Source organism: Colletotrichum chrysophilum, assembly GCF_026319265.1.
Source record: "Colletotrichum chrysophilum strain AFK26 chromosome Unknown scaffold_1, whole genome shotgun sequence".
In the NCBI taxonomy this organism is placed as follows: Eukaryota; Fungi; Ascomycota; class Sordariomycetes; order Glomerellales; family Glomerellaceae; genus Colletotrichum; species Colletotrichum chrysophilum.
Window position 1 is genome coordinate 349,970 of NW_026517288.1, and position 12,135 is coordinate 362,104.

The 12,135-nt window shown below is 56.6% G+C and overlaps 5 protein-coding genes across 5 annotated transcripts; 3 read left to right on the forward strand and 2 right to left on the reverse strand.

Annotated features, from left to right (window-relative positions):
• Positions 1–40: 40 nt before the first annotated feature.
• Positions 41–2,563, forward strand: COL26b_000090 (uncharacterized protein; the record flags this gene model as incomplete). Its single annotated transcript, XM_053173065.1, has 1 exon — positions 41–2,563. The coding sequence occupies one exon, from the start codon at positions 41–43 to the stop codon at positions 2,561–2,563; it is 2,523 nt and encodes an 840-aa protein (XP_053042771.1).
• Positions 2,564–3,089: 526 nt separating this feature from the next.
• Positions 3,090–3,545, reverse strand: COL26b_000091 (uncharacterized protein; the record flags this gene model as incomplete). The annotated part of the gene is made up of 2 exons (XM_053173066.1): positions 3,090–3,223; positions 3,290–3,545. The coding sequence occupies 2 exons, from the start codon at positions 3,543–3,545 to the stop codon at positions 3,090–3,092; spliced, it is 390 nt and encodes a 129-aa protein (XP_053042772.1).
• Positions 3,546–4,291: 746 nt separating this feature from the next.
• Positions 4,292–5,287, forward strand: COL26b_000092 (uncharacterized protein; the record flags this gene model as incomplete). The annotated part of the gene is made up of 3 exons (XM_053173067.1): positions 4,292–4,329; positions 4,438–4,549; positions 4,664–5,287. 3 exons carry the CDS (start codon positions 4,292–4,294, stop codon positions 5,285–5,287), a joined length of 774 nt encoding a protein of 257 aa, XP_053042773.1.
• Positions 5,288–5,968: 681 nt separating this feature from the next.
• Positions 5,969–6,906, reverse strand: COL26b_000093 (uncharacterized protein; the record flags this gene model as incomplete). Its single annotated transcript, XM_053173068.1, has 2 exons — positions 5,969–6,510; positions 6,672–6,906. 2 exons carry the CDS (start codon positions 6,904–6,906, stop codon positions 5,969–5,971), a joined length of 777 nt encoding a protein of 258 aa, XP_053042774.1.
• Positions 6,907–9,404: 2,498 nt separating this feature from the next.
• COL26b_000094 (uncharacterized protein) lies at positions 9,405–11,499 on the forward strand (the record flags this gene model as incomplete). The annotated part of the gene is made up of 3 exons (XM_053173069.1): positions 9,405–9,455; positions 9,524–10,301; positions 10,355–11,499. The coding sequence occupies 3 exons, from the start codon at positions 9,405–9,407 to the stop codon at positions 11,497–11,499; spliced, it is 1,974 nt and encodes a 657-aa protein (XP_053042775.1).
• Positions 11,500–12,135: the final 636 nt, after the last annotated feature.

Here is a 12,135-nt window from a genome sequence, read left to right on the forward strand (position 1 = left end):
TGTCGTTCGGTCCGGGAATCGGAGATTTTTATCCCCAAGGATGACGCGACCTCAGATCCTGTTTCTCGATGCCTACGACTCTTTTACGAACAACATCGTCTCCCTCTTGACGGATTTGTTGGAGGCGGATGTGCACGTTTTGCCGATTGACACCCCGCTGCTGGACCACGACTCGCCAACGTTTGAAGATGATTTCCACCGGGAACTTTCACGCTATCATGCGGTAGTCTGCGGGCCTGGGCCGGGCTCTCCGGAAAATGAGAAGGACGTCGGGCTCATGAGATGCGTTTGGAGGCTGCGGGAGGAGCACCTCTTGCCGGTGTTGGGAATTTGTCTTGGGTTTCAGAGCTTGGTCCTGAGCGCTGGTGGGAAGGTGAGAAGACTGCGCCGGGGGTTGCATGGCATGGTTCGCGCCATTGAGCGTGAGATGCCACACTCATCGTGCTGGGAAGACATTTTCAAGGGTGTGCCCGAGTTTAAGGCGACGCTTTATCACAGCCTTTGCGCCGACATCGGACAGGACTCGGTTTCCGACGTGGACTGGAAGCACAAGCGATGGGAGTCTCGTGATGTACCTGATCTGATGCCCTTGTCTTGGGCCGTCGAGGAGCGAGAGGACGGGAATGAGAGGATTCTCATGGGAGTCAAGCATCGGAAAAAGCCTTTCTGGGGTCTGCAGTACCACCCGGAATCCGTCTGCACCCAGCAAACAGGTCATGCTGTTCTTCAGAACTGGTTTGTGCATGCCATGCAATGGAACAAGAAGACGGGAAGAAGGATCAAGACTGACGGAAAGTTTCTGGCGAGGAACTCTCTGAAGCCGAGTCTGCTTTCAGAGATTCGGTCTGCAGCTCAGGGAGGACATGCGCCCGTTCTGGCGTGGACGGAGATGCCTACGTCTCTGGCGACTGTTGGACTCGACTGCGAGTACGTCTTCAAGACGATGAATCTTCCAGCGGGTATCAAGGTGCCGGACATTGTGGAGATACTCAAAAGTGGCAGGGCGGAGCATATCATCCTGGATTCAGCCAACTCAAGTACGACGGCAACAGGGGCCAAGGACGTACGGGGCAGATACAGCATCATTGCTCTGGACGTGGAGGAGGCACTGCGGATTGAATACCATGTCGGGGATGACTTTGCCACAGCTCGCGTGCCTTCGAGCCAGGGGCTCCCTATCGATCTGATGGAGACCATTCCGTTTGGCCCTAAGGAGAACATTTGGCACTTGTTGTCCAGTTTCTTTGAGAAGAGACGCATTCCTGCACCCCGCGCAGTCCAGAGGCCTTCCGACCCCCCACTGGATGTCGAGACACCTTTCAGGGGTGGATTCATGGGCTATCTTACCTACGAGATGGGGCTGAAGGGCATCGACGTACCCGTGGCCGCTGACCGAGGGCACCAGAGACCTGACCTCTGCTGGGCTTGGGTGACGAAGAGCATCGTCGTGGATCACGCCAAGGGGCTTCTTCACGTCCAGCACTTGCAGAAGCGCAAGCTCAACGCTGACTTCTGGATCGACTCGGTGGTGGCGTCGCTGCAGACCTCGCACTTCTGGCAGCCTGGAAAGTCCGCTGTCAACGGCCACCACCTCGATCCCATGACCGTCGCGACACGGCCCATCGTCCGCGTTCCTCACGCCAGCGAGTACGAGGCCAAGGTGCTGCATTGCCAGGAGTACATCGCGGCCGGTGAGTCATACGAGCTGTGCCTTACAGACCAGACCACGATCACGCTCCCAGGTCGTCCCACCACCGAGCCCTACACGAACCGCGTCAACGGCAACCACCACCCCAAGTCGGCGCACGTCACGCCGTGGAAGCTGTACAAGACCTTGCGTACCCGGCAACCCGCCCCGTTCGGGTCGTTCATCCGCCTCGGCGGCGCCACTCTCATCAGCAGCTCGCCGGAGCGATTCCTCGAATACGGCAGCGACGGGTCCATCTCCATGAGGCCGATGAAGGGCACCGTCCGCAAGTCAAACGAGGTCGCGACGCTCTCTCAGGCAGAAGAGATCTTGCACGTCCCCAAGGAGGAGGCGGAGAACCTCATGATTGTGGACCTCGTCTGCCATGACCTCCACAGCATCTGCGGATCGAACGTGGCCGTGCCGCATCTGATGAAGGTCGAGGAATACGCCACCGTCTTCCAGATGGTTACCGTTGTCTGTGGGCAGCTGCAGCGCCTGGGTGCGATCGAGGAGCAGCATACCGGGCTTGATGTGCTTGCCGCCAGTCTGCCTCCGGGCAGCATGACTGGCGCGCCCAAGAAGCGAAGCTGTGAGCTGCTGCAGGAGATCGAGGAGCACCGGGAGAGGAGCTTGTACTCGGGTGTGGTGGGGTACATGGACGTCACCGGCAAGGGCGACTGGAGCGTGACGATCCGGACCATGTTCAAATGGGACGACGAGGCTGCGGCGCCTGAGGAGGGCGAGACGGAGCCCAGAGAAGTGTGGCATATTGGTGCCGGTGGTGCCGTTACGATTCTGAGCACGGCGGAGGGCGAGAGGGAGGAGATGTTCACCAAGTTGGCGGGGCCCCTTGGGGTGTTTGCCGAAGCCTGAACAAATCAGGCGAGTCTTTACAAGGGCGTTGGTTTTCTGGCGTTGTGACTTTTTGGCGGGGGATAAAGGCATGGTGTTTGGATGATACCTCAACGTATCTGGGATATTAGACTCTTGTGACCTTCACGGGTATTAGACTCAACTTAGACAACCCGGATGATCCATTCTAGAAAATGGAAAAAAGACAACTTCAGACTTATCAGCATGATCAATCTCGACCCTCGGTACACTTTCCGTCTAATGAATACCATGCCCTCGAATTAGATGGTCGCATAACAAAACAGCGAATTAGGGAACGCCCGCCTGACGGAACGATGCTGGATATACATGTGAGAAGCACCTCCTCCGTATCAAACACAGTGATCCAATCCCTCCCTGCCGAATGCCCTGAGCGCCTTCGTGATCCCGACGTGTCATACTGTACAGCCTCGCTCATCAACTGGCCAAAGATATGTGTTCCCTACCACCGCATCTCCTCCATGAAGACCGAATACCTCTCCGGGTTCGCTTCGTTCGGTCGGATGCTTTAGAACTCCTGCTCCTCCTGGAAGAACATGCCGAAGCTGATGATTGTGCCGTAGATAAGGAGACCGCCGATAATGGACATGAACATGGCTTCGATCTGAATGAGGTCGGAGTGGGCCAGGACAATTGGCAGGGCTGCAGAGACGGTCACTGATCAGCTTTTTGGTCTAGAAGAGGGACCCGACGAGTGGGACGACTAACCAATTCCCATTACAACGAGGAAACCAGTGCAGAAGCGGCCGAGGTCCAGCACGGCGGCGCCCGAGCTCTCGACAAAGTCATCGGGGTTGGCGCATCGCGAGCAGACCCAGTTGGGGATCGGGGCCAGCACGTAAGTGGCGACGACGAGGAGCGGGTAGTAGACCTTCCAGAGGGCGCAGGAGAGGATAACCAGGAGGAAACCGACGGCGAGGACGAAGGAGAGGGCGATGATGGTCTTGAGCCCCGCGGTAGGCATCTTGGATGTCGGAGCGTCGAGGAGTGTCAAAGTGGGTTGCGCTTCTTGTTTCGGAGAGGTATCGGGTTGGAATTAGGGCCCCGTCGGGGCTTCGAATCGATTTCCTGAAAAGAATCGCAAGTCGTGGATGAAGGAAATCGCCAATGTGTTGGTCAAGTCGGGGAGTCGTGTCGGTTGCTTTCGTGCAGGTGGGAAGGTTCGGCTGTCGTTGTCGCGGCTCGGCTGGGAGTAAGGTAGCAGGCTGAAGCTGGGATGCGATGGCGGGTCCTCTGGCGGCCCTGACGCACCTCAGCGTCGTGTGCTGCTGCTGCGGCCGTCGTCAGCGCAGCACGGCGCAACCTTGTTCCAGCCGGTCGCTCAGGTCCCGGGTCCATCCAGTCAGGTCCAGTCCAGTTGAAGCTGCCAGTTCCTGCTGAGCTAATCCCCACCCGGCAAGACCCCGGCGTGGAGGTACGTAGCTCAAATGCACGGAGCACACACCACACGCATCCACACCCTTGCTCCAGGCTGAGAGAGTGCTACGAAAGCTCGACCTGCCTTGAGCTGGCCTGGGGGGGGGGGGTTGATTATCCACAAGCTCTACTCTCCGCCGTAACTGCTCCCGCTGCTGCTCTTCTTGCCCAACAACCACGAAAACCACCCCGCGATTCCCTCTCCCTCTCCCTCCCATTCAACCCACGACACGATATCGACGGCAGCTTAATTGAACTGCTTGACGAAGCTACGATCACTCCCTTACGCCCGCCATGTTCAGAAACAATTACGACAACGACTCGGTGACATTGTAGGTTCCCCGTTTGGCTGCCCTTCAGCCTTCCCTGCCGCCCCCGGCTGGCGGTGGAGGCGAGCACCATCACGACGAACAGCTTCGCTGACGCAACACGACACACAGCTCGCCGCAAGGCCGTATATTCCAGATCGAGTATGCAGCCGAAGCAGTGAAGCAGGGTTCCGTGGTAGTAGGCATTGCCAGCAAAACACATGCCGTCCTGGTGGCAATCAAGGTACGAACGATGTCACCAGCACGCAGTCACTAACGTTATCACAACTCCATCCCTTCCCTCTCACGCCCGACCCAGTCTCCCGAGACCGAAGGCTAACTAGTCACACCCGCACAGCGCAACGCCGAGGAGCTTTCATCCTACCAAAAGAAGATCTTCCCTGTCGACGAGCACGCCGGCATTGCCATCGCAGGCCTGACCTCAGACGCCCGCGTCCTTTCCAACTTCATGAAGCAGCAATGCCTCGGTCACCGCATGACGTACGGCCGTTCGATGCCTCTGCGCACCCTCGTCGATATGATTGGTGAGAAGGCCCAGATCAACACGCAGGTCTACGGCAAGCGCCCCTACGGTGTCGGTCTCCTCGTTGCCGGTGTCGACGAGCGTGGGCCACACCTCTTCGAGTTCCAGCCGTCCGGCATGACGGAGGAGATGCTGGCCTTCGCCATCGGCGCCCGCTCCCAGATGGCCCGTACCTACCTCGAGCGCAACATTGACCAGTTCGAGAACTGCTCTCGCGAGGAGCTTGTGCGCCACGGCCTCAAGGCTCTGAAGGAGTCCCTCGTCCAGGACCGCGAGCTGACGGTCGAGAACACGAGCGTTGGCGTCATCGGTTTCACGGAGAAGGACGGCCTGAAGGTTATCGAGCCGTTCAAGATGTTTGACGGCCAGGACGTCAAGGAGTGGATCGACAGCGTCGCGGCGAGCGAGGGCCAAGGCCGGCGGCGAGGAGGGTGCTGAGGGCATGGAGGTTGACGAATAGACGGACGTGAGACACGGAAGGGAAGGCGGTTCTTTGGGATGGTAAAACCCGCGCGTTGCATCGGACTACATCACGCAGGACCGTTGCGTTTTCTCTGCGGAAACGGATTGGACTTGCTGAGATTGGCAGGAGCAAAACGCGAGCCGGCCCATTTAGACTTGTACCAATACACCACGGAAAAGGAGATTTGACAGCCGATGAATGAGCTGCATCCGATGATTCAATGAGATGAAGCCCCGCGCACCCGACACTTGCACTGTTTGTGACCGAGACAGTTTGTATGATTTTGTTTTTCAGTTTGTTATCTCGGTTGTGTAACTCTTTATGGTGATCTATCAACAAAAGCTACAGCCAACAATGCACAAACACCATCCAATGTCTTGGTTCGTGTGTAACCAGGGCCGACCCGTAGAGGCAGGCAAGCCCCTTTTTACGAATGACCCAACCCAGCCGAAGCGCGATGCAGAAGGGGGGAAACACGAAGGGCGCCAGACTCCGGTACGCATCCGTTTTCGCATAGCACATACATACACACACACACTTGCCCTCCACCTCCTTTTTAGTTCCTCGGTTCCTCGATCTGCCTACAGTGATTCTTCATTACACCCCCGCCGCTTCAGAGAGAAACATGAGTTCTACCGGTTTGTGAAGCAGTAGATTCAAGAGTTGGACCAGTCGAGCTTGAAGGTGGCCTCCGAGACCTTGTAATCCCTCAGGGCCTTGATGGCGCCCTCCGGGGTGGTGGAGGTGACGAGGATGTCGGCGTTGGCGGGCTTGATGAAGCCCTCGTCAACGCTCTTGCGTACCCATTCGAGAATGCCGTCGTAGAAGCCGTTGATGTTGAGCAGGCAGATGCCCTTGTCGTGGATGCCGAGCTGGTTCCAGGTGGCGGTCTCGAGGACCTCCTCGATGGTGCCGTAACCGCCGGGCAAGGCGATGAAGCCGGAGCCCGGGCCGCCGGCGAAGACCTCCTTGGCCATCATCTGCTTGCGGGTGTGCATGTCCTTGACGACGGTGGTGCGGCCGTAGACGGTCTCGTCGGGGACGTACATGTTGTCCTTGTTGAGGGTGCCGTATGTCCCGTCACGCTCGTACTTGACGAGGGCCTCGGGGATGATGCCGTGGACTGCGTCCGGGCCGGCGAGGGCGACGAGGGACTTTGCCACCTCGCCCATCAGGCCGACGGTGCCACCGCCGTAGACTGGGAGCTTTGTTAGTTTGTTGAAGGATGATTGAGAGCTGCGCGTTTCATGTTGTCTTGGGTTTGGTGCGCCACTTAGGTTGTCATCGTGTGTGTCATGACTGAGACCTGTGGCGGCTGAAGATGGCAGTGAGAGAGAGAAAGGATGAAAGGTGACTCACCGAGGTCGATGTTGTTCTCGGCCATGATTCTTGCCAACTCACGGGCAGCCTCCATGTGCTGGGGCTTGAAACCGGGAGAGGCGCCGCAGTAGACACAGATCTTTGCCCTGCGTTGCACGCCATTTGTGCCGTTGGTGGTTGTGCCATTGGTGTTGCCGTTGGTTGTGCCGTTGTCGTTGCCACTGGGAGTTCCGTCCCGGGATACCGGGAATGGGGAAGGGCCGCCGGACTGCATCGTTGCGGCTTGTTCTTGATGTGTTGAGAGATGGAATGAAAACAACGTTCAAGACAGGTTGTTGTGATTGAATTTCTTTTTTCCCAGAGTTAGTGGCTTTTGTTTCTGTTTGGTTGGAGGGAGAGACCAAGAGACTGAGAGGCTTACGATGAGATGATGCTGGGCGGTCTTAATACGTTGGGAGACAGACAGACACACACCCGGGGGGTCAAGATGACGGTGCTTTTGTGGGGACGTTACGGATTGGGAGTTGTAGAGATAGAGAGAAGGAGTCACGCCGGAAACAACTGTGCGGTTCACGGCGTCTTCCGAAATAGTTTCAAAGACTGAGTAACAGAATGTCAGAGGAGGAAAATTCCAACAAAAAGTCAAAAGAGAGAGAAGCCCACGAGAGAAGCTGAGAAAAGGGGAGAGGAGATGGCGGTGAAAGAGAGGGCAGTTATATACGTTTCTCAGGATGGAGTCTCGGGCTCGAAAAGGGAGGCAAGTTTGTCTCGTTTGCAGCAAGTGTTGGTTGGGGTTCAGGAGGGCGATGGGGTTGGCGAATTGGTGTATCAATATCCTGGCAATGACATGTAGGGGAATAAAGGTAGAAAAAGAAAGGAAAGATTGGACGAGGCGAGAGCAAGCACAGATGGGAATGAGACAACGAGATGTCAGTTACCGCTGCGGCGCATGGGCGGCGGGCCGAAGGACTTGTTTGGTGGTTTAGCGCAGGTAGCTGGAACGACACCTGGACACGGCGCGAGATGATGTCGCCTTTTCTTTGGCTCATCTGCTCCTCTGGCTCCTTGTGGTTGCTTCTGGCTTCAAAAGGTTCGCTCGGGGATCCGTGGCCCCTCTTGCCGGTACAGTAGTGGACGATTTAGGTCGATGCGTAGGCCCAGCTGGGAATAGGAAAAGCAAAGCAGAGGGCCCTGTGTCTCGTAGCCCGTAGCCGGGAACGAGGACAGGAGACGGGTGCGGTGTGACGGTGAAGCTACGTCCGCCGGTGTTGGGCTTGTTGACATGGACGTGGATTTGGAACGGGGCGAGACAGGGCACACGACTGACTCCTGGTTTTTCTTGTTGAACTCGACCTTTCTCCAGCTTCCCTCAGAAGGACTCGGTTTCTTTCCTTCTCGCCTCTCATCGCCTCGACACGAGACGGCTCTTGGGGGTTCCCATTTCCCCGTCTGCAACAGCCAAGCGTGTCTGGTTTGTCAACTTGTTACGCAGCGACTGGCCCGCACAAGTGTTCAGGTGACCTGCCGGCGAGGTCCGAGTGCCACGCGGTGCGCAGTTCTGGCCTCCCGTTGATGACTCTACTGGGCCGTCCCGCTAGGATGACCGTAGTGGCGGGAATCAGAGGATGCCTAAAGTCGGGGAAGAGGGCAGTGGCGGCAGCGAGCCAAGGGATGCTCAAAGCAACCGTCTGAATCCTAGGTAGATAGCAGCGGCACTCGCAAACGAGTCCATGTTGTCAGCGATGAAGAATACTTGACGCAACGCAGGCCAATTGGCAGATGCCACTTCTTGACAGGCATGTACACGTGTAACGACACGGTGCCTCACGTGTGCCCAGCGCCGTTGCCGAATGGATGGCAGAGGCGTGAAGAGTGTCTCTTTGGGTCCTGATCTGAGTCGGTGTTAGACGTTGGCTAACAGGGTCAAGGATGTCATCATAGGTTGTGGCACGCTGGAAGAGACAGAAGTGTGCCTTTCTTTGATGCAAGAGCAACATCAGTTGTTGGCGGCTGCTCCAGCCGGAGGTGCAATTTAGCATCTACTGGCCGGTGCTACGGGCTCTCCCCGCCCTTGGGGCAACTGCACTGCACTACAACCTTACAGGCCCCTGTTCTCCTGGTGCTCCGGTCGACCCTCGCTATTTGCCGCGGAGATCTTAGGGCCCCCAATCTGCTATCAAGTGGTGGGCCATCAACTATTGCAGAGTACCTAAGTCAAGGGTATGCATCTTGAATCAAGTACCAATCGACCAACAACCTTCTTGGAAAAGGAGGATTGAATGAAGAAAAAAGTGCCCTACAAACTGAGAAATGCCGGATGAGTTGTTACTCTTGGAAGAACATGTAATGTTTAGAGACGCTGCATCTTTAAGGACCCCGCCCAGCCCGGGTTTCTGGGTCGTGGCGGCGCCTCGGCCGTTGATTCGCCCGAACAGCACGCAATCTGTCAAACCCAGGGGTCCCCGTTAAGTTTGCCTTCCTTTTCAGACCCTTCCAGACTTCACCTCTCCAACCGACATCGCTCGCCAACTCCCACGGTTCCCGCGCCGGAGAAGACACGGTATCTTTCGCGACTCTGCTCGACAAGGTGCCAACTCGCGACAAGCTGTCTGTGCCCGAGCAAACAGCCAGCCTCTTCCGCCAGACGCACGCCGAGGCTGTTGTGCAACCTGCCGCATTGTTGCCCGCATCGTCGTCTACAAAGAGCACGCGATCTGTTATCCTTCGGCTTCGACTTGCTCCCCTTGCCAGCGCAGGTGTTTGACAAACAGCATGTCTCAGCCCAACGCGCCGGCTCGGCCGGCTGCTCCGCAGGAGGAAGGCGTGAGTTTTCGGCCCCGAGCCTCGGTTCTAGATGTCGCGACATAATACTGACCTAATTGTCTCGGCAGGGTATGAGCATGACGCAGAAGTTGCTGCTCGGCGCCAGTGTGTACTTCGGCATGAACATGCTCATGAACAACGTGTTCCAGAAGAATCAGTCGGGCACTCAGGTCAAGGACGCCGACGGTAACGTCGTCAGCGTTCCCGCCAACACCGAAGACATCCCCCCGTACCTCTTTCGCCCCAAGGAGTTGAACGAGGGTGCCACCTTTAGCCAGATCCCCCACAAGCTGGCCCCGATCTGGCCCATGGATAGCTACGTCGACATTATCGTCACTGTTTCCGACAATGTCGTTCCCACCCCGCTGTCGCAGACGCTTCAGGAGAAGCTGGTATTGAAGGAGGAGAAGTTCAAGCTTGGAAACTACAGCGAGAAGCGCTCCGTGGATACCACCATCAAGATCCCCCCTTCTGTTCAGAACAACGGTACACTGTGGGGTCACTTCTACGTGTCGCTCCCCGGAGCACAGCCCGACCCTCACGCTGATACCTTCGATCCCGCTTCGGCCTACTACTTTGCGTTCCCTCTCACCCAGTACATCCCCAAGAAGAAGCAGTTCAAGACAAGATCGCTTTTGGACAAGGCCGAGGAGGAACCTGAGCCGGTTGTCGAGGAGCAAGATACTGGTCCCATTATTGCCAGCTACTACCACCCCAATGCCAGTCTGTCCATGATTCCGAACACCGGGGTCCTGGAGTACCGTCAAACCCACCCCGCCATCCGCCAGTTCCTGCAACTCGAGCCGACGGGCGCGAGAGATGGTTCTGGCAAGCACTCTTGGTACTGTAAGTAGCAAACCCAGACATGTCTCCAGATGATTATGACTAACTCGTGCCAGACCCCATTCTGTTCGTCAACACCTTCTGGCAGCTCAAGAGCCAGATGATGCTGCTGAACGATACGGTCACTGAGGTTCCTCTTCATATTGACTTGAACAACCTGCGTTCATGGCAATTCAACACCCTTGCTGCTATCGAGGCGAGTGCAAAGGAGTCTGCTCGTCAGGCTGCCTACGGCAACTCTCTGCCTGGCGGCGGTGACGGCTCCGAGATCGAGATGGTCAAGGAGATCTTCATTGACACCAACCCCATCCTCCTCGGCATTACAGTCGTTGTCAGCATTGCGCACATCATCTTGGAGACGCTCGCCTTCGGATCCGACATCGCTCACTACCGCAAGAAGAAGGACAACGTTGGTATCTCCGTTCGCTCCATCCTGGCCAACGTTTTCATGCAGGCCGTTATCTTGCTCTACCTCATCGACAACTCGACGAACACTAGCTGGATGATTCTTGGTTCTCAGGCCGTCGGAATCGTCATTGAGCTCTGGAAGATCACCACGGTCGTCAATGTGGCCATCAAACCTGCTCCGCCCGGGTCATGGCTGCCATTCTCCGTTGTCTTCGAGGACAAGCACAAGCTTAGCGAAACCGAGGAGAAGACCAAGGAATACGACGAGATCGCCTTCAAGTACATGTACATTGCAGGAGTTCCTATCCTTCTCGGATACGCCGGTTACTCTTTGGTGTATGAGACGCACAAGTCGTGGTACTCGTACGTCCTCGCGGTCCTCGTCTCGTCTGTCTACGGCGCCGGCTTCCTCATGATGGTTCCCTCTCTGTACATCAACTACAGACTCAAGAGTGTTGCACACATGCCGGCCAAGGCGATGATGTACAAGTTCCTCAACACCTTCATCGACGACCTGTTCGCGTTCACCATCAAGATGCCTTTCCTGCACCGTCTGTCGACTTTCCGTGACGACATCATCTTCTTTATTTACCTTTACCAGCGCTATGCGTACAAGACCGATTACACCCGTGTCAACGAGTTTGGCCAGGGCGGTGAGGACGAGGAGGAGACGGACAAGGAGAAGGCCAAGGCGAAGGAGTTGCTGGAGAGTGACCCCACGGTGGAGAAGGTGAAGGAGATTGCTGGCAAGGCCACTGGCGCCGACACTGGCAAGGCGAAGAAGAGGAAGTAGAGGTGAGGTGGCGTGTCGCACAGCAGTGGATGCGTGCAGCAAACTTGGATGTAGATAAAAGTCATGCGAAGCAGACAGATACCAAGTAGATACGGAACCAGGGGCTCATCTTGCTGCATGACTGGCCGAAGCGAATGTGTCTCCTGGTCGCATGTAATACCTAATCGAGGCTAATGCTGCTTCCCGTCAACGAAGCCATCGCTGTGTCACTCATCAATGGCATCTTATCTTGCCAGCATCCCAACTCACAAGTATACCATGTACAATGCACGCTTGGACATGAGAAGCGAGGCTAAGAGAGATCGGTCGGAGGAAAAGCAACGAAAAGCTCGCTAGACGGAGTTCGTATTCGAGCGTAAAACCAGACGACGGAGCCATGGGCGCAAACACTAAGCATCTCTAAAAGTAAGGTAAAGAGCGAGCTACAGCAGACGGGACCAGGCCGGGCCACACTTGGGCTAGGTACTCAGCGATTGCAAAAGGGTAGCAGCTCGGTGGCGGCTGAAATTCGCAGCAGGGGCCCCCGTAAAAACCGCCAATGGCGGGGGCTCGCAGTCGTCAGAGCCCCCGTGCCTGGTAGGGCAGAGACAAGCATCCGAACACCCGTATGTCACCGCACCTATCAGAGGGTCTCAT